The sequence below is a fragment of the Macrobrachium rosenbergii genome, chromosome 31 (genome assembly GCF_040412425.1).
Source record: "Macrobrachium rosenbergii isolate ZJJX-2024 chromosome 31, ASM4041242v1, whole genome shotgun sequence".
NCBI lineage: Eukaryota > Metazoa > Arthropoda > Malacostraca > Decapoda > Palaemonidae > Macrobrachium > Macrobrachium rosenbergii.
Window position 1 is genome coordinate 20142884 of NC_089771.1, and position 24500 is coordinate 20167383.

At 37.9% G+C, this 24500-nt stretch overlaps 1 protein-coding gene across 2 annotated transcripts in view; it reads left to right on the forward strand.

Moving 5' to 3' along the window:
- LOC136855402 (protein inscuteable homolog) overlaps positions 1 to 24500 on the forward strand; it is a 176031-nt gene that overhangs the window by 108521 nt on the left and 43010 nt on the right. For both annotated transcript variants that reach the window (XM_067132390.1, XM_067132392.1), the window contains exon 2: positions 17337 to 18803. In XM_067132390.1, coding sequence (XP_066988491.1) covers positions 18673 to 18803 — 131 coding nt within the window. In that variant the 5' untranslated portion in view covers positions 17337 to 18672. The remainder of the gene's footprint in view (positions 1 to 17336; positions 18804 to 24500) is intronic.

The following is a 24500-nucleotide window of genomic DNA, read 5'->3' on the forward strand; positions in this document are numbered from 1 at the left end:
TCCACTCTGTTTCTTAAAAAAATTATGTTATCTAAGTCAAGCAATCAGTTCTCTCTCTCTCTCTCTCTCTCTCACATTTATTTTGTCCTCTCCTGTCTTTCTTAAAAAAATGTGTTATCTAAGTCAAGCAGTTCTCTCTCTCTCTCTCTCTCTCTCTCTCTCTCTCTCTCTCTCTCTCTCTCTCTCTCTCTTATTTATCTTGTCCTCTCCGGTCTGTTTCTTAAAACAATTTTGTTATCTAAGTCAAGCAATCAATTCTCTCTCTCTCTCTCTCTCTCTCTCTCTCTCTCTCTCTCTCTCTCTCTCGTCTTCCTGTTCACCCCCATGAAAAAACTCATGCATTTTTATTGAAAGTAAATAGAAGAGCAAACAGAAGCCTCCGCAACAGCTTAAGACGCTGCTTCAGTTCGCAGACTGAACTCCTAATACTCGCTCAAGATGCTCAAGATGGTGCCGAACGAGATGGAAGAGATATTGCTTTATATTGTACCCCGAGAGAGAGAGAGAGAGAGAGAGAGAGAGAGAGAGGAGAGAGAGAGAGAGAGAGGAATAAATATATGTATTTTTATGCATATATAGTTAAGAGGTATAGGGTGAAGTTGCTACCCCTATGCTTTTGCATCTAAGGTTGATTTTGGATTAAGCTCGCTCCTAGATATATATTAATATACATATATATATATATATATATATATATATATATATATATATATATAAATCCTTTCTTTATGTACCTATATATATATATATATATATATATATATATATATATATATATATATGTTTTTCTGGTATAAGTAAAAGCAGTAACAGTAACATTTAAACGGATTTTTCCATGACAGTGGTAAGACGGAGAGAGAGAGAGAGAGAGGAGAGAGAGAGAGAGAGAGAGAGGAGAGAGAGGAGAGAGAGAGAGAGAGAGAGAGAGAGAGAGGTTAACGTTAGCCAGTATATGAATAATGCATGTGTATGTCTCGAAAGGCCAGTTATAGCTCCACTCACCCCTGTGTGTGTGTGTGCTTAAGTTGCATGGAGCTTAACCTTTACACGTCTTGGTAATGCAGGAAAATAAGGCATATTATATGGATAGCTTGTACACGTGACTGTTTAATAATAATAATAATAATAATAATAATAATAATAATAATAATATTTTTTTTTCTCCGCTCTTGGCCACATACAAAAATCGAATCGTTCTGCCTGAGTCTGGTCTAGTTTAAAATGGGTTTATTTGTGCTTGCATGTAAAGCAAAGTATAGTTTTTAGTTTCCTGTAAAAGAAAAGTTTTGGGATGGCTTTGTCTGTCCGTCCGCACTTTTTCTGTCCGGCCTCAGATCTTAAAAACTACTGAGGCTATAGGGCTGCAAGTTGGTATGTTGATCATCCACTCTCCAGTCATCAAATATACCAATTTGCAGCCCTCCACCCTCAGTAGTTTTTATTTTATTTAAAGTTAAGGTTAGCCGTGGATCGTGCGTCTGGCAACGCTTTCCGGAGGCGTCGCCTACGAATCTTCACTTGACTGCATATGGGGAGCAACTGAGCTCTGCAGAGTGTTTCATACAGTGTTATACGGTGTACAGAAAACTCGATTGTGCCGAAGAAACTTCGGCGCATTATTTACTTGTTTATTATTGAAAATGGTGAAATAATAACAGCAATGGTAATGACCTCTGACATTTTAAAGAGTTCTTGAGCTTTAAAAGCAGATGTTTTATTGTTTAACATTATTAGAAGCGATTTACACAGGAATTTAAAAGCAAATTTGGCTGATGTCAAAAAAAGGGTTTCGCATTTTTCCTATCCTTGATAGCCGAACATTTGATATCAGTCTCAGTTCAGGAAGTCATTTTGTTCAAATCTATCGATTTATTTAGGTTAGCGTAAATTCAATACGAACTTAAATGAATAATAGCACTTCCTGTATGAGAGAGAGAGAACGTTGCAAAAAGGACAGAGGTAGACGGACAGATTTGCAGACCAGAAGCGAATAGTCATTGTTACACTTCTTTTTCTAAGTCTTGTGAATATTTGTAGGGAACAAGCACCGATAGCAGGGGATTTTATTCTCCGCCTCCCGTTGGCCCATGTGCGTAACGAGGTTATCTGATTGCAGTATGGTAAGGGTACGAATTATACAAAGCGAAAAGATTCGGGCCCAGCCGTGTGTTTTGATGATTCTTTAAGGGAGATAAAATGGTTTGGAGGCGGGGAGCGATGCGCTGATAAAATGGCGCCTGTCTTTAAGGCTCTCCCCCGCTGTTGTCGATTGTTTTCTTATCGTTTTCCTGGTTTTATTATTTTCTCTTTGCACATTTTCCCCGGTACTGCTTTAGAGTTTTACTGGGATCTCAAGTTTTCCTGTAATCAGTTCGTTCCTTCAAAGGAGTACGCAAGACGTGAATCTCTCTCTCTCTCTCTCTCTCTCTCTCTCTCTCTCTCTCTCTCTCTCTCTCTCTCTACGCATTATACAAACTCCATCACTTTTATGAATGACTTGGCCCGTCACAAAATGCTTAAAATAAAAATGAATACTTATAAATGCAGAAATACTTAGAAATTAAATAGGGTTGTGTGTGTGTGTGTGTGATTGAGAGATTGAGAGAGAGAGAGAGAGAAGAGAGAGAGAGAGAGAGAGAGAGAGAATCTTATGTATGGTTTCACTCCACTGGGGTGAGGATTACCTCGATGAGGTCCTCCAGTGTTGACGGTAAACTTTTGACGGAGCAGTGAATACTCACGATTGTTTCTCTCTCTCTCTCTCTCTCTCTCTCTCTCTCTCTCTCTCTCTCTCTCTCTCTCTCTCTCTCTCTCTCTCTCCACCCTAGTTATGAACAATCATTGCCACCCTAGTTACGAACAGTAATTTTTGAACAACTAGGTACCTAATTCATTGCTGGTCAACAGAAGCACACTTTACCTTTGGAGAAAAAACTTCCGTCTGTCCCTAAGTGTCCGGCTCGAGATTTGAACACGGGTAGTCCAGTTGAGAGAGAGAGAGAGTGTGTATTATTTAGCAACTTGCTCATATAGATTCTGTTGTAAGTTAGCTGACTTTCATTAAGAGAAGTTTCTTTAAGGGTATTCCTTATATTACCACTGTAATCGTCAAAGAATACCAAAAAGGAAATTAAATGTATAAAGTTCTTTTAAAAATCTGAATGCAATATATAATTCTGGAAGCAAATTTCCAGTAAGAAAATCACACGGTAATTCCGTGTATGTGAGGTATTTGTATCGTTAAATCAACCTTGTTTAATTGAATGTTGAAAACATTTCTAAAATTGGTTTCTGAATTAGCAGTACACTTGTGTTGCCGAAGTCGGATAAAATATGTGGGAAATTCACCAAACATTTATCACTGTTCAGCGATTTCGCAATCTTTGGTGAAAAATGCATGCCCTTGCCTGCAACATATGCATGTCCAAATGTAGTTCTGAACTGCAGAAACAAATTGAATAATTTTTCAATTACAGGCAAATGAAGCAAATAATTTTGTAATTGCAGGAGCTGCACTGAATGCTCCTCGTTGACTTTAATTACGCTAAGACGGTAATTAGTTTAATTTGTCAGGGACCTCCTTGGCCTGGCAGCTGTAATTTATACAGCAAAATATTTGGGGTCTGATATCGCAAAAATTAATGGCTGTTGTGAGAAGCCATTAAAAGAACTTTAATGCACGTTTATTACCCGGGTTTTTTTTTCTTTTTTTGCGACCGCCGACTGTTATTTATTTCGCTATTTAATTGGACGAACGGAGGAGTCGCTTTGTTATGGCCATAACGACTTGCTAAGTCTTGCTGGCCCTGTGTGGACCCTTATTATGGTCGCGTTTATGTGTGTCTCATTTGTTTTACAGTTATTAAATCATCTGAGTCTTGTTAATTATCAGCGATTTATAACTTTATTATTTGAATACTTTGTTAAATCGTCAGATTCGTTTCAGTTATGAGCGATTTAATTAAAGGCGATCTTTGTAGTGTTACATGAGGAAAGGTTCTCAGCGTTTACTATAAAGAGAAAAGTATAAACTGTCACCTTCTTATATTTGGGAAAATACAAAAATGCTTCAATTTAAGGATTTGACTGTGGTAGCTGTAATGATGTTGAAAGAAATCGTAGCTGTATTGATAATGGAAGAGATCGTAGTTAACTTGTATTTTTTTTTATAATAGTAATTCCAGGTTATATGAGAGAACGTAATGGATATGGAAGTTGATGGGGTAAAGGATACAATGTTTTAAGATAATAACACTAGGAGTAATAGATAAAATAAGAAAAAATGAAGCTCACTTTGGGAGTTTAAGCAAATCGTCTGTAATTGGGGGTGTGATTGCTTTGATCGTTAGAGAAAACATAATTTCAGTTGAAAGATATTAAGAGCACTTACGTGGTAAACAATTCTATTGAGGAAAAGTTTGAAAGTGCTGAAAATGTTTAAATTATAATATGATAAAATTAAATTTCCTTCACTAAAGGAAGGAACATAGCTTAACGGTAACTGTTTTTATATATATATATATATATATATATATATATATATATATATATATATATATATATATATATATATATTATATATATATATATATATATATATATATGTAACAGTATATATATATTTATAACTGTTTTATATATATATATATATATATATATATATATATATATATATATATATATATATATATATATATATATATATATATATATATATATATATATATATATATATATATAATATATATATATATATATATATATATAAATAACAAAGTTACTGTTAAGATATGTTCCTTCCTTTAGTGAAGGAAATCGAATTTTGTCATATTACAATTTACACATTTTCAACACTTTCAAACTTTCCTCAATAATGTAGAATTGTTTACCAGGTAAGTGTTCTTAATATTTTTCAACTGACCTTCCATGTGAACACACCACTTTCCCTCTCTTTCCCTCCTGCTTTTTCATGACTACCTTTACCTTTCACTGTCCCTTAGGCTAGGGGAATTCCCTTTGACCCTGCTGTTCCCCCCCCTCCCCCACCACAGCCCCATTATCCCAATTGCAATCCTTCCTTACATTCGATGGACGATCAGCTGCCCTCCCCCGACCACTCCCTTGACCGCGTAGAAGTAACGGCCGGTTCTCTCGACAGGCTTTAATTCTCTCGCATAGGGATGATGGGAATGTATCCTCTGGCGAGGATATTTTTGGGAACCGAGGGCTGACGATCGTCTGCCTTTATGCAGAAAGTAGGCAGCAGGAAAGCCCAAAGGTCATGGAAGGAATTCTCTCCTGATGAAGGCAAATGGCTGAGGGCAGCTGCAATATGGACTCATATTGTAGTCGGAGGAGCAGACTTAAACCGACTCGCAGACTTGCTGAAAGAAAGGAAGACCAGTTGGTGTTTATGCACCACACTGGGAGTACGCGCAATAAATCCTTTTAGTAACAAAAGAGGTCGAAAAGGTTTCGTTGGCGATGCAGATATAAGAGTTTTCTGATCGATCTTTATGGAGGAGTATCACACGAGAGTATTTTCACTCCCACACTTCAGTGAGCGAAAATCAAATCCTTCAGGCCGTCCCATCAGAGCCAATGGTCTCATACCAATTCCTCAAGAAAGTATCTTTTTGGTCCGCTTATTCTCGCAGACGAAGGGAGGAGCTAAAAAACCGTGCATTCATGTATACAAATAACCAAATTTTCTGCGATCATGAGTAGCAATTTCAAAAGCAAAACCAAGCATTGTGGAACTAGATCTGCGTTTAGCCGGAGCTTTTCGTTAAGTGTCGGGACCTCAAATAGACTTTAAAATGCAGTAAAATATCCTCCACCCTCAAGACCCCCTTCCTCCTCCCTCCCCTCCCTCCCTCCCTCCCTCCCTGAACCCTCCAGTGCTCTGGGCTGCTCGGTACGGTAAATATTTTCTAGAGTTTTGAGAGAAAAAAACTGGACACCAGAACTGCATTTCCAGACGCTGATCTCCTCTTCCTCTCCCCTTCTTCCCTCCTCTCTTCCTCTTCCCTCCCTCTAACCTCTACCCCTTATCCCATCCTTTTCTCCTCTACCTTCTCCGCCCCCCGCCCTCCCCCCCCTCATCTGCCTCCTAAATCATCGTGAGGGGAGACGAGCTCCAGACTAGAAAATACATTTAAGAAATATGACGAAGGAAAAAATACTCGTTCTGTCTGTGCCAGGTTCTCCGTAGGTATTTTGTTTGTTTGTGTTCTTGTTAGATAATTTAGTGGTCCTCAATTTGCATACTAATTGAAAGTATGGAAAGTGTGTTTTTTTATGTAATCCTTCGTTAGAAGCCTTCCTCGGTTCTCCGATAGTTGCGCCTTTGCGTACTCAAATCTGGGAAATTTGGGGTAGTGACTACTACGAAAGAGTAGGGCAAAAATCACTTTAACTAATGAGGAAGCTAATATATATATATATATATATATATATATATATTTTAATATATTATGAAGAAATATATTAACGAGACACTTAGGGATTCTAAGTAACTATAGTTATTTGATAATAATAAAATGGAAGGAATTTAATTTATAAATAGTGAGGAGGGTTATATATATATATATATATATATATATATATATATATATATATATATATATATATATATATATATATATATATATATATATATATATATATATATATATATATGTATGTATAAAGTGTAGAGTCTACTGATCACTTTTACCAGATCCGTATGTAATTGTAATAGCCGCAATGCCCTCTTCCCTTTGGAATTCTTCGCGCTTTTTTTTTGATACGCCTGTCCTTTAAAGCCTTAAAAAAGATCCAAGTGCAAGAAATTTGACATCACAACTGCTTCTTCAAATTTCTTGCACTTGCATCTTAAGGCTTTAATGACAAGCGGACCCCAAAAAGCGCGAAGAATTCGAAGAGTTAAGAAGGCATTGTGGCAATGTGCGTGTGTGCGTGTGTGCGTGCGTGCGTGCGTGCGTGCGTGCGCGCGCGTGCGAGCGTGTTCTTACAGTATCAAAAAGCGAATTTATTCATTTCGCGAAAAATGGGAGAGAACGATTAATTTGCCTTATTTAAAATGGCAAGAAATGTAATTGCTCAGCTACCAATACATTTACCGCTGCCCACGCTTTGAAAGGTTTTCGAAAATTGTCTTGAAAGGTTTTCGAAAATCGTCTTAATTATGATAAGATATTTTTACCTCATGTTACATGAATACCTTTACAAATCAAGCGAAACCTCCATTCCTTATTGCTAGCCTTTCCTTTCAGGTTTGAAATGTCTAAGGCTGTTGACTTCTGCGTCCTAGCGGCCTTACATGTTTCATAATATATATATAATATATATATATATATATATATATATATATATATATATATATATATATATATATATATATATATATTATATAATATATATATATATATATATATATATATATATATATATATTTATATATATTTATATATGACTATTTCAGTTTTTACATATTAAATATCTGTGCTCCTCAAATATCAAGCCACCAACAGCTCCTTGATATAGAATTCACTTCCAACTCCAAAAAAGGTATAAGTTCCGGATCCTTGACAGGACAGGAGGACTTATCATATATTACTCTCTTTGGAGGTAGTTGTTTTAAGTGCAAAGTGAATTCGATATTAGAGGGTTTTTGTGGCTCAATATTTGAATATACAGTTATACAACAAGTGGTGAAAATCTGGTCATAAATGTGTAAGTTTTCAAAACATTTTAAGAATCTGATAAAAGGTGAAATTATCACTTTTGCAAATGGGTTAAGTAAATTGTGGTTCGCGATATGGTACTTGGTAAATAGTTCAAACTAGTTTCAGGGTTATGTAAATGATCGTAAGTTTACTTAATGCTGGAAGGCTTTTTGTCATGGAATCCGTTATGATCAAAGGAAATGATGATTTTCTCTCATGATAAAAGTATTTAGAAGTTAATGAACGGTAGACCGGGGGAAGTATGTTACTACAAGCTAAAGATGGGTACAAGTTTCAGCTATCATTCATCGGGTGAATGCGTCTTACTTAATTCGTCAGACTAACATCTGTAATATACATGCTCTTCATTTGGAATTAGTTCCTACTCCTTCACTCCTCATCCTTTTTATTTTATTCAGGCCCGGGCTAGGCGAGAGCACGGAATGAGCCCTTCCACAGACTCAGCTCGGACAGAACGACGTTGCTATTCTTGATTGCTTATTGCGCAAACTTATATAGCCTAGCAACTTCTTTCTTGTACCGGTCGTCGCAAGAACTAGCAGGCAGCAGCGTCAGCGGGAATGTAGCCGAGGGAGATTATTATACCAGTTGCTCGGTCGCTGTTATCGGGAAACCGATACCAGAAGTATTTATGGTTTTATGACTGGAGATTTTGAGAACGAAAACCTTCCGATAGAGGTCGTCTTCGTCGTCGTCGGCGCCTTCGTCTCTTGTCGGTGTTCGTAAGGGGTTCGAAATGCATCGAGTGGTAGTTCACGTCTGTGTTTTCGTCCTTGGTGCGCCGAATGAATGATGGAGTCAATTTTCGTGTGTGCTGAATTATGTTGCATTGCATTTCGGAATACCGTATGTATATATATATATATATGTATATATATATATATATATATATATATATATATATATATATATATATATATATACATATATATATATACACATATATACATACATACATACATACATACATACATACATACATACATAAACATATATATGACATCCATCTAGAAGTGCAGATGGAACATTTGGATTAAGCAAATATTAAATTATTGTCCGTCATCTCCATATTTAATTTATATATATATTATACATATAGACATATGTATATATGTATATATATATATATATGTATATATATATGTATATATGTATATATATAATGGGTTAGTAGATGTTTTAATATCTGTCTGCATTCAAACCTACGCATAGATAGATATAAAGTTAGAGACGTTGGAAAGAAGCTGCCTCAACATCCGGGAGGCGAGATAGTTCTGAATGTTGAGTGTGTGTGTGTGTGTGTAGGAGGTTCTACGCTCTACTATTGAGCCTTCTGTTTAGATGCTATAGAAGTTTACCACACAAGGATTCATCCACGATTCAGTAGTTGTGAGTGCGAGCGTGGTAACGATCCTTGCTCTTTCTATTCTTGGGTACCACCTCGTGATAGAGGAATCGCCTAATGTTGAAATAATATAAAAGTTTACATACATATAGTATTTTCTCCTTATCTGGAGACACTTGTCCGACCCACGTGAAACCGTCCCCGAAACGGGCCGGAGATTCCAAGCATCCGAGATGTGTGGCTGGAGCCCAACACCCCGTGTCTTACTGGCGCGAGCTCCCCGATAAAGGGTCTGATCTGACAAGGCTGAGATGGTTCTTAAGGAGAGTAAACGCTCGCAACATAAATTCCTGTGTAGAGGGAGACCTGTAGAGTGATCCGAACCAGTTCGGGGGGGATTTCCAGAGAGCGTTGTTGTTGGTTTGTCTGTTTGTGTCCGATATATTTGCGATCGACTCATAAAAGTGTAAGATTTATGGCGTGGCGCTAATCCATTCCTATTCTTTTTTTTTTCGTAGGTGCCCTCGGAGTTTTTGCTTGTCTGTATCTGTGTGGACTTGTTTTAGTGTGCGTTGGAGGTCAGAGTCACTTCATAAAAGTGTAAAATTTATGAAGCATTATGTGTGGTGCACGTGAGTTGTATTTTTAGACCTGAATTTAAAACATTTTTACGTAAATCTCTCTTTGTTTCATAAGTCTGACAGCGTTTTCAAAAGAGAGCCCTCATTTACATATACATCATAGTGATGGTGAGTCACATGGGCAAAACTTGGTTTGAAAAGTTTTTTGAATCAAAACCGAAAGATGCGTTCACAACAAACTCTTGTCAAAACCATCTGTGTGTTCTTAAGCATTTTGTGATTGTGTGTTTTTTTTATTCTGTGTTTATTAATGATCGACTGCTATTTCTCGGGAAAGCTATCACATTCTTGACTTTTCTCTTCAGGTTTTAGAATGAAATAATGGTTCCTGTTTTGCTAACCTTTCCTATTTCGTTTTCTCCACAGAAGTCAAAATACCACTATCAGCAGTCTCCCTTTTATATGCCGCTCTGTCACTCCGCTATTTTACATTTATATCTTCTTCGCCATTTGTAATGTCCCGTACAATATAGAACAAGTAAAAAATGCGCCGAAGTTTCTTCGGCGCAGTCGAGTTTTCTGTACAGCGTATAATGCTGTATGAAACACTTAACCGGGGCCCAAGAAACTCACAGCCCCGCCCCCTGAAACTTTCACCCACGGTCGGTGGTGGCATGTGTTGTTGTTACCAATAGCGGTGCTAGACGCACGATCATGGCTAACTTTAACCTTAAATCAAATAAAAACTACTGAGGCTAGAGGGCTGAAATTTTGATGTTTGATGAGTGGAAGGGTTGATGATCAACATACCACTTTGCAGCCCTCTAGCCTCAGTGGTTTTTAAGATCTGATGGCGACGCAGAAAAGTGCGGAAGGACAGACAAAGCCATCTCAATGGTTTTCTTTTACAGAAAAATAAAAATTAAAATCAAATAGATATTGAAGTAGAGTGATTGCTCGTAAACTCATGCACAGTGAATATTACTGAAATCTGAAAATAGCAAACAGGTCTGAATTGTTGTTTATATTTCTTTCGACACATCATTTCTTCTTTTTCCTCATAAACTAATAATTTCCCTTTCACCCAGGCAGGTCTTGACAGCTTTCATATATCAGGCGTCTCTCTTAATCTATATATGCCATAAATGGCCTTTTCCCCTTTTACTTTCAGACCTCATACAACTGTTTCTCCGTAATCCGCCCAACATCGTCCTTGTTTGATTCTGTTTCGTTTTATGTATGCGTCGTGGGGTTACCTATAAAACCATTGCTTTAACGGAGATGATTTGTTCGGGAGAGGTGTCTTGGCATAAATATGGTAGTAAAGAAGTTGTTTGATATTTAGAAATCAATCTTGCTTGTCTTTCAGATTGCATGCGCGCCAGTTGGCTTACATACGCACACATATATATATATATATATATATATATATATATATATATATATATATATATATATATATATATATATATATATATATATATATATATATATATATATATATATATATATATATATATATATATATATATATGCTGCTATATATATACTCTATACTGTGTATGTGTGTGGTGTGGATGTGTGGATGTGGGTGTGTTTGTGTGTGTGTTTGCATGCAGTTTGCATGTACAAGTCTATATATATATATAGAATATATATATATATATATATATATATATATATATATATATATATATATATATATAATATATATATATGTATATAAATAATGTATATCGTGCGTCTATGTATGTACGTATGTATGTATGTGATATGTGCGTGTGTGTGTGTTTTATACAAACTATAAATTGTCCATATGGCATGGTTGCGTACGAGGAAAGTGACGTGTCATGGGCGAGAACTACACACCACGTGTGACCAAACAGTATAAGGGCATGGACACGATGTAGTAAGGCCAGAATAAAGCATATCTCACTTCCCCACCTCTGTGTACCTGTCTGTTAAAAAGCGTGAAAAAGCACCCACGCTCTCCGTCTCGGTCACGAACGAATCAGATAGAAACAGATATACGAGACTGGTGCTTACGAAGATATCTGTTCTGGAAACGAGAGACGCACGCTTTGCGCAGAGAATAGTGACAGTGTTTGTGTTTTTGAGGACGAAAACGAAAGTGTAGGAAGAAGAAATATGATAAATTATGGGTTTACCTTCAACGGATTGTTCAAATTCATGACACATCATCGTCTCGCTGCGAATTGAAATCCAATATTGTCGAATTCACTAACAATTTTTCTCCAGGAAATCTGCGTTCAGTTCATATCTTATTGTTAGGTCCTTACATTTATTTACTGCGTTAAGCAGATTTGCATCGGTAAAAGAAGCTTTTCCTTATATTTTTTTAAAAATAAAATACAACATAATCGATAACTGATTTCATTTAGTATTGGCGTACAATTTGTATAATCTGTTGAATGTAATTCTGGAGTTCTTTATCAGCGATGGGTACTGGTGGGCAAAATCAAGTGTAGGTGTAACAGGCCAGGGTTACACACACACACACACACACACACACACACACACACGCACATGAGAGTCATTTTTAGTGTATTTTCATGTTTATTGGTTGAGCCTCCTTGATATATGTCAGGGAATGGTATCGTTGCTCAAAGAAGCGATTGCATTTTGAGCGCTTTTCAGAGAGCGCTTTTAAGTTAATGCAGCATTCCGCCTGGTTCTCTGTTCATTTTCGCTTTGTTGACCTTCATCTTTCTCCTCCCACCTCTTCGTTGGAGTTTATTTAAGGGGAAAAATGATTATCGCAGACGGCTCTCTCTCTCTCTCTCTCTCTCTCTCTCTCTCTCTCTCTCTCTCTCTCTCTCTCATTAACAACGTTAATGGAACATTTTGTTTACATTTATTCCATACAGATGATGAAACTCTCTCTCTCTCTCTCTCTCTCTCTCTCTCTCTCTCTCTCTCTCTCTCTCTCTCTCTCTCTCATTAACAACGTTAAAGGAACATTTTGTTGCAGTTATTCCATACAGATGATGGAAGTCATCTCTCTCTCTCTCTGTCTCTCTCTCTCTCTCTCTCTCTCTCTCTGTCGATTTTGTTTGTCATCCCTAAGGAAAGGACAACAGCCTTTTAAGCCGTTAGCGTGACTAATGTGCCTATTACATCTCTTTTAGTATCATGGCACCTGAGGGTATAATGTCATTATATTCTGTTTTTGTGATTTTTAAGTGTTTATTTGCTCCTGGCGTTCATGAAACAAGTTCCAAGTTGTTCTTGATTTTTGATAATATGTGGGCCTAGGAAAAGATGAATGCGGCGAAAATCATTAGGCTGTTAGAAGCTACAAAATCAGATTCTGCCAAAATCGGAAGAGGCTGACGTCACCGCGAGGCCAGAAGGCCTCTGAGACAGTTGTTGATTCAGCCAGGGTCCATAGATTCAGCTGCCTTCTTGGATTCGGCCGAGCGATGTCAGCAAACAAGGAACTATGAAGATAAAGACCACATAGAAGGGAAAAATTGCAATTTCTTTACTCGAGTTTTGATTCAACGGCTAAACAAAATAGCCTTACGAGTCCTAGAACGTTAACACAGATTTTATACCAGTAATGCCTCTTAGATTTTTCTATTTTTTTTCAAGTGTTCGTTTTGATTATTCTTTGGGAACGGCTCTTCCTAGTTTCTCAGCTTACCAAGATTTTGCTGTGTAATTGCTCTTTGAAGAAAGATACTTTAAAAGTTAGTCTACTCAAGTTCTGATTTTTTCTCACACTAGTTACTTTTCTGTAAAAGAGAACTGTTGAGATGGCTATTTGGTTCCTTTATTATGGCGATCTTAATATTTATATCGCAAATTTTCAAGTTGGTTGGTGTTATACCACTGAACTAATTTTTCTCTTATGCTCACTATTGTTTTATTGTTGCTTAATTAGATTTTTCAGTAATTTACCATTACGTCATATACATTTACTGCATTCATTCTCTTTATTACTTTTATTCCATGACTCGAATGAAGAACCGGTTATGGATATGCCTGGCTCCAATTATTCTTAGCTCTCTCGACGTGCCCTACCTGTGAAGAATAAATATACAGTAGTTCCAATTGATTTACAGGGGGTGGGGGCAAGTGGCATACCGTACCCAAGTTCATTTCGCTGACCGGAATTACACTGCTCCAAGTGTTCGTTTACAGTAATTCCAAATTCTTTTTACTGCTAAGTTCCTGATATGAACACAACTAGAGAGAGAGAGAGAGAGAGAGAGAGAGAAAGTCCCATATACAATACTGTTAATGACGTAAACTCGTTTCGATGACATTATATGCTAAGTGTATAGCTGATTATGCGCTTGGAAGTCTGTTCCCTAGAGATGAGTCTTTGAATAGAGAATGATGAAAATATTCTCGGTATTAAAACCTTATTCTGTAAATGTTATATCCGAAGTTATAGAATGTTAATTATAACCACGATCAAGTTACGAAGAAAAATGTTAAAAGCAACTCCGGAGAGTTTGAACTGCGTATGAATAACAACCAGCCGAGCCGCAAACTGGATCATACATCATCTGGAACCAGATCACGTATAACATTCCAGGACACCATTCAAGTCCATATCCATAGCGATATCGTATATTTTCCTGTTCCGAGACATTCCAACCTGTCTGATTCCCTCCTCAGAAGAGAGTTAACGAACCCGATCAGTATTCTGCCGTCCTTAGGCTGGTCTCTCTGCCAAACAGCATGACATGGTCACTTGACAGACCTACAGTCGTGGAAAGCAGCCAGAGTTGCTATAATGAAGGCCCATCTAACTTTGCACCCCCACCCCCCGCCCCCCTTCTCTCTCTCTCTCTCTCTCTCTCTCTCTCTCTCTCTCTCTCTCTCTCTCTCTCTTCAGTTTTTGTTGTTGTCGTTGCTTTGTATTCGTTGTGATTGTTGATTTTTATGCGAATGCAGGAATAGTCGTGGAACTTCACAGCCGCTTCAATTTTCCACGTTTGTTTTATTCATGGTTACAAAATCTTTTACTACAGTCTGTGTTACAGGTTCTTATACATAATTTACAGGACTTTTTTTTTAATTTTCTGTAGACATCATCATGCAACTTCAGCTCACATACTGCTTGCTTTACCTTAAAGTTCAACATTTAGAGATTATTGTTTGGAAGAAGAAACAAAAAGAGTAGCGAGAACAGGTGTCCACGCCGGGGAAAGGCAAACAGTCCTAACTGTTTTTATCAAAGCCAATCGTGTAAACATCTCGAGACATGAATGGTGCATGTCGACGTGGTGGTTATTGCCTATATAACACCTGTTGTGGGAGGGGTCGCCTAGGGGAGTTACGTACGTACTTACCTGGTGAAGTGGTATTGGACTCGGGAGATTTCCTGAAATTTTCGACGCGTCTCGCATTTTTCGTTGTTTTGCTGAATGTTGTGATTTGCGTGGGGCTAAGGGGGTCTGAAATGTTCAGAAACATTCTGACGGTTTGGAGGTTTTTATTGTAGCCGAATTTTTTGGAATGCAGCTATTGAGAAAATTCATGTAATTGTTTCTTCTTTAAAACAATTTGGCTTAATGTAATTTTAATGCTTGATGAAGCACTTGAAATTCTCTCTCTCTCTCTCTCTCTCTCTCTCTCTCTCTCTCTCTCTCTCTCTCTCTCTCTCTCTCTCTCTCGGGAAATGAAAGTTTGCTCTTCTCTGTCCATAAGTGACCTCGTACCTCCTGCCCGTCTTAATTCTACGTAATTACTCTTACAGTTATGGATAAGAAAAGTCGTACCTCAGTGAAACTAGTAATAAGCAAGGGCGATGCAGACACCTCGAGAGTCGGCCAGTTGAATTATCCACTTCTGTAATGTGGAAGGTTCTGCCGCGAACTGCTTCCCGAATCTTTTGATTAGCCATTTTAAAGTTGCAGCCTTTTCGTCACCGAAGAAGGTACTTTCATTTTCAATACTCGTTCTTTTCTCGTGACACCAGAGCTGGGTTTGGCTTGATTTTTTCGTCGTTCATAAGTACACGAAAAATGTTTTCGGAACTGTGGATATCAAGATAGGTTTTTTAATCAGCTAACGAAGTTAGTGTGTGTTTTATTGGAATTTTCGTTTTGCTAGTGTGTCCCCGCAACGGAGGTTAGATTTAGATCTAACCTCCTTGGCCCTCACCAAAAGATAGATATATTATGTGCAACAGATTTCATGACGAATTACGTTTGTTTCCATGTCCTGACAGAGATGGATCAATGTAGCATCAGGATTTTATTGAGGAAAACTGACTCGTATGAGGTGACCATAATACGCAACTCTCATGAAATTAACTGAATAAAGGGTAAGGGTGTACCTGTCTGTAAAGTATTGGTATCTAGATACGTGTGATATAATGCGCTCTGTAGTGAAATAATTACCCTGTTTTGATGATGTTTTTATGAAATTTGACTTATGTTGTTTTATAAAACCTGGCTGACGGTACTTAATTTTTCCTTCCAAGTCCACAGCCTCCTAGGACCTCTTATCTTTTGAACAATACTGCTTGCACTATTGGCTTCCATTTGTCAGTATTTATAACGATTTAGATCATTACTGGAAGATATGTTTGGCCGTCTTCATTAAGAATTTTTCAACAAGACGTTTCTATTAGCACCTTTGATCAGTCCCAAGAACTAGGTAATAATCTGTTAGGAGGGCTGCACAGTGCAGGTTCTACTGAGGTGATAAATTGTCACACTATCCAGAGGTCTTTCAATCCCATTCTTGCAAGGACGTGGAATGGTGTTCTTGCCAGGTGGGACTTTTCAAAATACTAAATGATACATGCAAATCAAGAGTGGAAGTCCCCTACATGAAAGTTTCCACCTGTATGAATGAAAAAAAGGAACCTTAAAAAAAATGATGCACGCAAACCTAGAAAGAAAGATTTTGGGATGTTTTTGAGTGACTGATGGATTCTGTCATTTCTAAATTTTACCTTCCTTGAAATGAGGAAGTCTAAAGCTTAGTTCCCAGCATGCATGAAGACCCCATACTTAGCCTTATCTGATGTTAACAGGTCTCCACGAGTTAATTTACAAACTTGAGAACCTGTTTAGATATTGTGAATAGGCTAAGCTTCTCAACGGTTCTCTCTCTCTCCCCCTCATAGTAAATCGCAATTGTTTTGGTAAAAAGCAATGATTATTGCTAAACAGTGGTAGGACTTTACGTTCCAGCTGGCGTTACCGCTCTTTTTCACACACACACACACACACATATATATATGTAAATATATGTAGATATATATATATATATATATATATATATATATATATATATATATATATATATATATATATATATATATATATATATGTAATATATATATATGTATATATATATATATATATATATATATATATATATATATATAATGTATATATATAATGTGTAAGTATATTTTTCTCGTGAATTAATATAGTTTTTGTGCAAAATAATGCTTGAGCTCTGCATAAAAGACTATATATTTTTTATTAGGGGTTATTATAAATGTACATATATTTTCACTGTCTAGAGTTTCAGGTAAACGTGTTTCATAGATATGATGAAATGATTTATAAACAAGCAAATTATTGTTAGAATAAATATTTAAACCTGAAACACTGAATGTAAAGCGTTATCAAAACTAACACCATATATTTTATTCTTTTCCAGGGTGCAGGACTGTCCGTGGGTGGCCGTGGTCAGTCCAAGGAAACGCCCCCGCCAGCGAGATCGGCCAGACAAGAGAGGGAGGTCAAAGTGACACCATTCAAACGAAGTCGCTCGAGGGTCTACTATGCCTCTCAGAGTGATGGCTGGACAGGCGAGGCCACACCTAAGGACAAGCCGGCCTGCAGAGACTTGAATTTGAGATCGTCACCTGGACCGCCTGCGGGCGTGACCCAGGAAATGAGAAATACTTCTGCTAGCAAGTCCTCGCCCGCAGACAGGTCTCCGTATTCATTCAGGTCTGGTGGTCTCCGGAAATTGAGCCAGAGCTTCGAAGAAGCCTGTAGAGTCAGCTCGCCAGATGTGAATGACGTACTTCGGGAAGCTGTTATTTTGGAGACTGGTGAAGATGCCGTCAGCTCTGGAGAGGAAGCTGGGGAGGTGTCCCCAGGTGGGTCATTTAGAGGGTCTCTTAGGGGATCTCCCTCCCACAGGTCTCAGGACTCCGGCTATTCTGACTCAGGGGAGTCCACCAACGCCCAGAATGACAGTGATGGGCCTTCTACCACTCCCCCCAACGTGAAACACATCACTCGGGTTTATTTCAGCGATGGACTCGAACAAGCTCGGTTGTACAATGATAAAATTGTCTGTTCTCCGGAAGTTAACGGAAGTTTCATAAGTCCTCGACCAAGTCCTTCGGGAAGAAGTCCTTTGATTGATAATGTTTCTATGGTTAGTGTTGGGAAACCAAGTCCTACCGGTAGCCAAACAAGTTCAAAAAGTCTTAATATATCAGCAGGTCAGACAAGCCCCGTTTATTCAAGCTTGACGAGGTCAAACCTCGTCAGTCCTCAGGTCAGTCCAGGTAGCAGAGCCGATGCGAGCTTGGAGGAGTTGTCAGAAGAACTCGAGACAAAGAGTATTTTAGAAGCTGCAGCGAAGAGGACTGGCGCCGTCAGAAAGAGAACTCCAAATGTGTCCTCTGCATTCAAGAGAGGACAGAGGAAGAGCACGAGCAGTGAAAAATTAACTGCTGATGGCAGAGCTGAGTGCAGGAGGCCTGCTCCTCTGAGGGCCAGAAGACGATGCTCAGCCGGGGACCTGCAGCTGCAGCAGCAGCAGCAGCAGCATCAGCAACATTCTCATCAGCATAAGAAACACGCAAAGAGCCAGACTCAAGACCAGGTAACTACGCCGACATATACCTCACAGAGCACCAGTACAATCGATCTTGGTAAGGTAAACCAAGGGTGTGGGACAGGAAGACTCGGAGGGGCCTGCTCACTGGATGCCCTAGATGACCCTGTTCCTGCTTCAAGGGTAGCTGGGCATCTGGATGCCTCGTCTTCGTCTGACAATCTCGTCGTCTTCGCCAGTTCGACCTTCCAGTCATGCTGCTACAGTCTCGCGTCCCCAGCAAACTCGTAGATTAAGGATACATCCAGTAGCCATCGCCAAAGAAATGAGGTATGTGAAAACTGTGTTGCGTTTCCAGAGAGTAAGAGAGGTTCAGTTTACCTCTTGCCGAAGACATAAAATCTGTAGGCTACCCACGGATGACCTCTACGATGCCCCTATAGAGAGAGAGAGAGAGAGAGAGAGAGAGAGGGAGGGTCCAGTTTGTTTACCTCCAAATAAATGAGATATATAATAGAGAGAGAGAGAGAAAGAGAGAGAGAGAGAGGGCGTGGGTTCAGTTTACCTCTCCAAAGAAATGAGGTGTATAATTGAGAGAGAGAGAGAGAGAGAGAGAGAGAGAGAGAGAGAGAGAGAGAGAGAGAGAGAGAGAGGTGGTCCTCCAGTTTACCTCTCAAAGAAATAAGATGTATAATTTAGAGAGAGAGAGAGAGAGAGAGAGAGAGAGAGAGAGAGAGAGAGAGAGAGAGGCAGAGAAATACAAACGTTCGAAAACTAAAATGACTAATATAAGTAAGACATACTGCAACTGTTAATTCAAAAAGTAAATAACTTCCACTCGAACTTAAAAATCAGTATTCCCCCAAATTTAATAAGAAAGCCATACATTAGATAAAGCATTCGACTGAAACGAAGCATCACTCCAATCCGTTTCTTTTATCGTTGTATGTGAGCGTCATCACCAGAACGTAAGATAAGAAAAAGACGGATTGCGTTTCCTCTGCCACTTACCAACCCCTTAGGACGAGCACCTTTCCTCTTCTTGCTGGTGTTCTTATGATTAATGGTACCTCTAATGGAACCTCGCAACTTCTTGCTGCCGATAATAGCTTAGCGGTTCTTATAACATTATATCCCAAATGGTAGGTAATAGCCCGGGCACTGGTGTCGAGACGCATGGTCTTGCTGCCAAACTTTCGTGTGCAGTTTATATTTGGGGTTTGATTTATTCCTCTCAAAGATTCAGATTAGACCGAGGCAGCTGAGGTAGAGGCTTCGGAAGACGTGCGGGGGTCAACTGTTCCTATTAAAGAGAGTAAGGAAAGGAAGGAACTAACCGTTCCTTTCTATCTCCTTTCTCTCAAAGAAAGTCTTTTTAAGTATTTCGTGTGAAGACGACGGTGGAATTAAAATATCACAGCAAGAATCTCGATCTGACGTGAGACGACGAACTTCCAGACAACCCATAAAGGGAAGGCCATGCTGACGTCTGATGGATAAATTTACATGTACGAAAACATAAGAGCAGCGAGATCCGATGGAATAAATTTGAAAAATCAGTAGTTGCTGCTAAATTATCGACAACTGAAGCAACGCCACTTGGGAGTGAATGATGAGAGAGAGAGAGAGAGAATGATGAACTTTAGATGTATTATTTAGGCGTCCGCACATGCATATGTATTATATGATGATAAACGCATTGGGCGCAGATTTAGCCGGGGTTGGAGAGGGAGTGGCGCTTGAAAGAACTTTCGGATAGTGCCGAATTTGAGTGTTTGCCACATGTGTGTGTGTGTGTGTGGACCGTTACCCGTTCGAAGGTGAGGTTGCTTCTCCGATGTGTGTTTTCTCTCTCATCTCTGGGTTCGACTTCTTTTACTCCGGGCTCTTAATACGGTAAGGCAAATGACTTTTTTAGCAAGGACCATTCGTTTCTTTTTGATGGGTACTTCTCTCTCTCTCTCTCTCTCTCTCTCTCTCTCTCTCTCTCTCTCTCTCTCTCTCTCTCTTTCTTTAGCAAGGACCATTCGATTCCTTTTGATGGGTACCTTCTCTCTCTCTCTCGATTTCAAAATTTTTTTTAATTTAGAGCAAAGTCACAAGTCTTGAATAGCAAGTTATATAATGATAATCTTATGAAAATCCTTAAAAGAAAGAACAAAAAAAAACAAGGTTAAAGTTCGTTCACTGACGTTGGCGATGAAGCACTTAAATAATTGTGCTGTTGCTGCCCAAAGTGTTAGATATTCTCGTAGGCTGCGAGCCAAATTTCTGGTAAATAATCTAAGAGCTAAATCAGAGTGGAAAATAGATTGAGTGGAAATAGCAAGACACTCGTATTGTAGCTTACTTGGAGTAATATGTCACTATAAGCCTTGCAACCAGACAACGATTTTACCCTCGAGTCCCTACTGGGGGTATTTAAAAAAGCCATTCATTTAATCCAAGAATGATTAGTAAAATCTTCCCATCTCTCGAACTCAAGTGTTAACTGGGGTGCCTCTGACGGAGATCTTTGTATGTAACATTTTTTAAGTTAGCAACCAGAATGTTTCGTTGAAAACGAGGCCCCTTGGAGAATTAAGTTAAACGCCGAATGAGATATTTTATATTTTATTAAATTAAATATGAGAAATTAGAAAGACAACCTTTTACTTCCATACAAATAACCTTTGTGATTTTTAGAGGGGTTCTTACTTGGTAAGAGGAAGTTGACTTAACTATCAATATTCAAGAAATAATTTTACAGACATAGTATGGAATTTGAGATTACGGCTGGTCTGAAGAGACAATATTTTAGATTAGTTATTTTACGTGGCTAGTTTAACCAATTGGTTAGCTCTCCTGGGGCTGGCCCTTAGCAGAACCAATTGGACTTACCACACTTATTGTGGAATCCGAACCATTATAGCAAGAAATGAATTTCTACCACCAGAAAATAAATTCCTCTTAATCTTCATTGGCCGGTCGGAGATTCGAACTCGCGGCCATCAGAGTGCCAACCGAGAACTCTACCCACCCTTCCGATGAAGATTAGTTGTGGTGAGAACGGAACCCACTCTCCCAACGAGGAACTAATGGGGATGGCATTTTGCCTCGTCATTTGGAATATAGTCGATAATGGCGACCGAATTAGCAATAAAGGCTGAATTCGCTCTGCGACATGAGTCTCGTAAAAGTGAATCTGCCTCGCCCATCGAAGGGTTACTCGGTGACTTCCTAGTGAACCGGTCAAAGACACAACTACATGAATTTTTTCTTTTTTCTTTCCATTGCACGGCGTCAAGAAACCCGATGACAATGACGTAAAGTTTAGCGCAGTTCCCCTTTCTTATTTTTAGTGGGTCATTTTGTTTTTTTGCTGTTCCTAATTATCCTCCCTTTTTCTCTTTCTCATCTCTTAACTCTTTCCTCTTGTACCCATGTCTTCCAAAGTATCTTACCCTTGCTCTGTAAAAATTGATTTTTCAGTTTTTTTTTCGGTACGGTTGAATAACCTGTGCTTTTATTTTTTCCCCATTCGCTATTTACACTACTCCCATTCCTATTGATTATAATGTATTACTTGGATTTTATTCTCTGACCTTCGACTGAAATAATTTTCTGTGCTTAAATTTTCTCTCTTGTGTCTGAATCGTACATTCTCGGTCATTTTGAATTGACAAGTCGCCATTTAGAACAAAACTTCCATTATTCTCATTATGTGATTATATTTATTCATCACAGTATCTTACCACAGTAGTTTACCCTGAACTTTGCCATGTGGGATCATGTTTTCCTCATTTCCTTATCAGATTTCTCTTCATGACGCCAAATTAGCAGGATTTTTTCTTCTCCAGCATTCATCATCCTTATTGTCCATAATTGTACACCGTCTTTTGTTTTCTTTCGTCTAAGGATTTTTGGTTATTTATCTCTCTCGCTTAATGGGTACCTCTTACTGCTGCTAGTACCCAATTCATCACTGCCGATTTGCTCGTGTCATCCATTTCAGGTATTTATCCTGTCGCATCGACTACTCGAAATTCTTCAAGGTCACGGGCATACCTTGCACGGGGCCACAAAGGTCACCCAAGAGGTTTAGGAGGGAATGGGGTAGGTAGGCGACAGGGTATTAACCTCGAGGGACAAGTTTGCGAGTGATTCTCTGTCGACGCGGAATGTGAATCCGTCTGTAGCAGAAAGCAGGAACTGTTCATATATATATATATATATATATATATATATATATATATATATATATATATATATATATATATATATATATATATATATATATATATATATATATATATACACATTGTATATATATATAACGTAACTTGCAACAAAATTTACATCCATGAGAGAAAAAGATTGTGAAGTATTCCTTCTTACAAAAGAGGAAATTGGCCTTTAATAAAAAAAAATACAAAGAATGATGAAGTAATCCATAAACATAAACCGTGCAATATATAAAAAATATTTATGAATAAGAGGAACAGGAATGTGAAGAAATCTTTCGTGTGAAGAGGTAATACGCCTCTTGTAAATAACTTGCTAATATATAATATACGACTCAAAAAAATGATGCAGTGGACATATGAAAGAGTCATTCTTGAGAGAGAGAGAGAGAGAGAGAGAGAGAGAGAGAGAGAGAGAGGAATGTTAACGACACAATTAGGTTGCGACTAAAAGGGCACCTTCGAATGCCAACCTTCGTGGTTTGCTAGGTCGGGGAAACTTTCTTCTTTGGTTCATGCGTGGAGGACTGATAATAATTCGCCTCAGTCCTTTTTGTTTGCCAATTGTATTATATTCACAGTAACTAGATTGTCCAGAGCTAATTGTTTGTTTGGGCAAACTCTCTCTCTCTCTCTCTCTCTCTCTCTCTCTCTCTCTATTTTACACACGCGCGCGCACACACATTTTTTGAGTGAACTCTCCTTCCTGTTGCAACAAAGATGGCAACCTTCCCTTCTGCTGTCATGCACAAAATAATGAAAGTAAATCTAAAGATTATGTATTGATTGATAGATAATTAGATAATTGAGTATTAGCAACGTAGCCTTGCCGAAAATCTTAGATGAGTCAGGAGGATTAGAATAAAAATAAATAAAACAAAAAAAATTAAGTTGCCTAAGAGTTGATTAGTCCGTGTAATGACTACGGATTTTTCTTCCTTGCAATTTTTTTGGGGGGCGGTAAAACTTACATTTAAGTGAAAGAGGTCTTTATGCGCTCTTTTCTTTTTTCTTTCTCTCCTTTCTAACGGTTGACTCTCATTTATTTTCCTCCCGTTGATTATCTGCCGTCGCTCGTGATTGGAAAGCCAAGGGGATAGTATTTAACTTTGTAGAGTCTGTGTGTGTGTTTGTGTGTGTATGTATGTGTGTATGTATGTATGTATGTATGTGAGTGGCTGTTTTATGATTTCTGTTCAGTATATCAGTATATATATATATATATATATATATATATATATATATATATATATATATATAATGTATAATATATGTATATATGTATATATGTAAACATATATATACATATATACATATATATATATACAGATATATGTATATGGATATAATATGTATATATGTATATATAAATATAACTTTATATACATATATATTATATATCTATATATATATATATAATATATATATATATATATATATATATATAATATATATATATATATATATATATATATATATATATATATATATATATATATATATATATATATATATATATATCACTTCATGGAGAGTGACATCAATCGCGCTAATTTTATTTGTTGAGGGTTTCCTTAACGCTGCTCGGTAACTAGATTAATTTTTGCCATTTTCGATAATTTTATATACTCAAATTATCATAATAATTGTTTTATATTTAGGCTCTTTTATTTAGTGTTTTTCTGTAGTGAGGTTTATTTATTTTCCCGACTGTCTGTTCCCCTTCCCTGTCTCCGACTTCCCCGTACACGCATCCCTGTCTATTCCGGCCCGGCCGAGTGAGGTGATCAAACAACATCCTCAG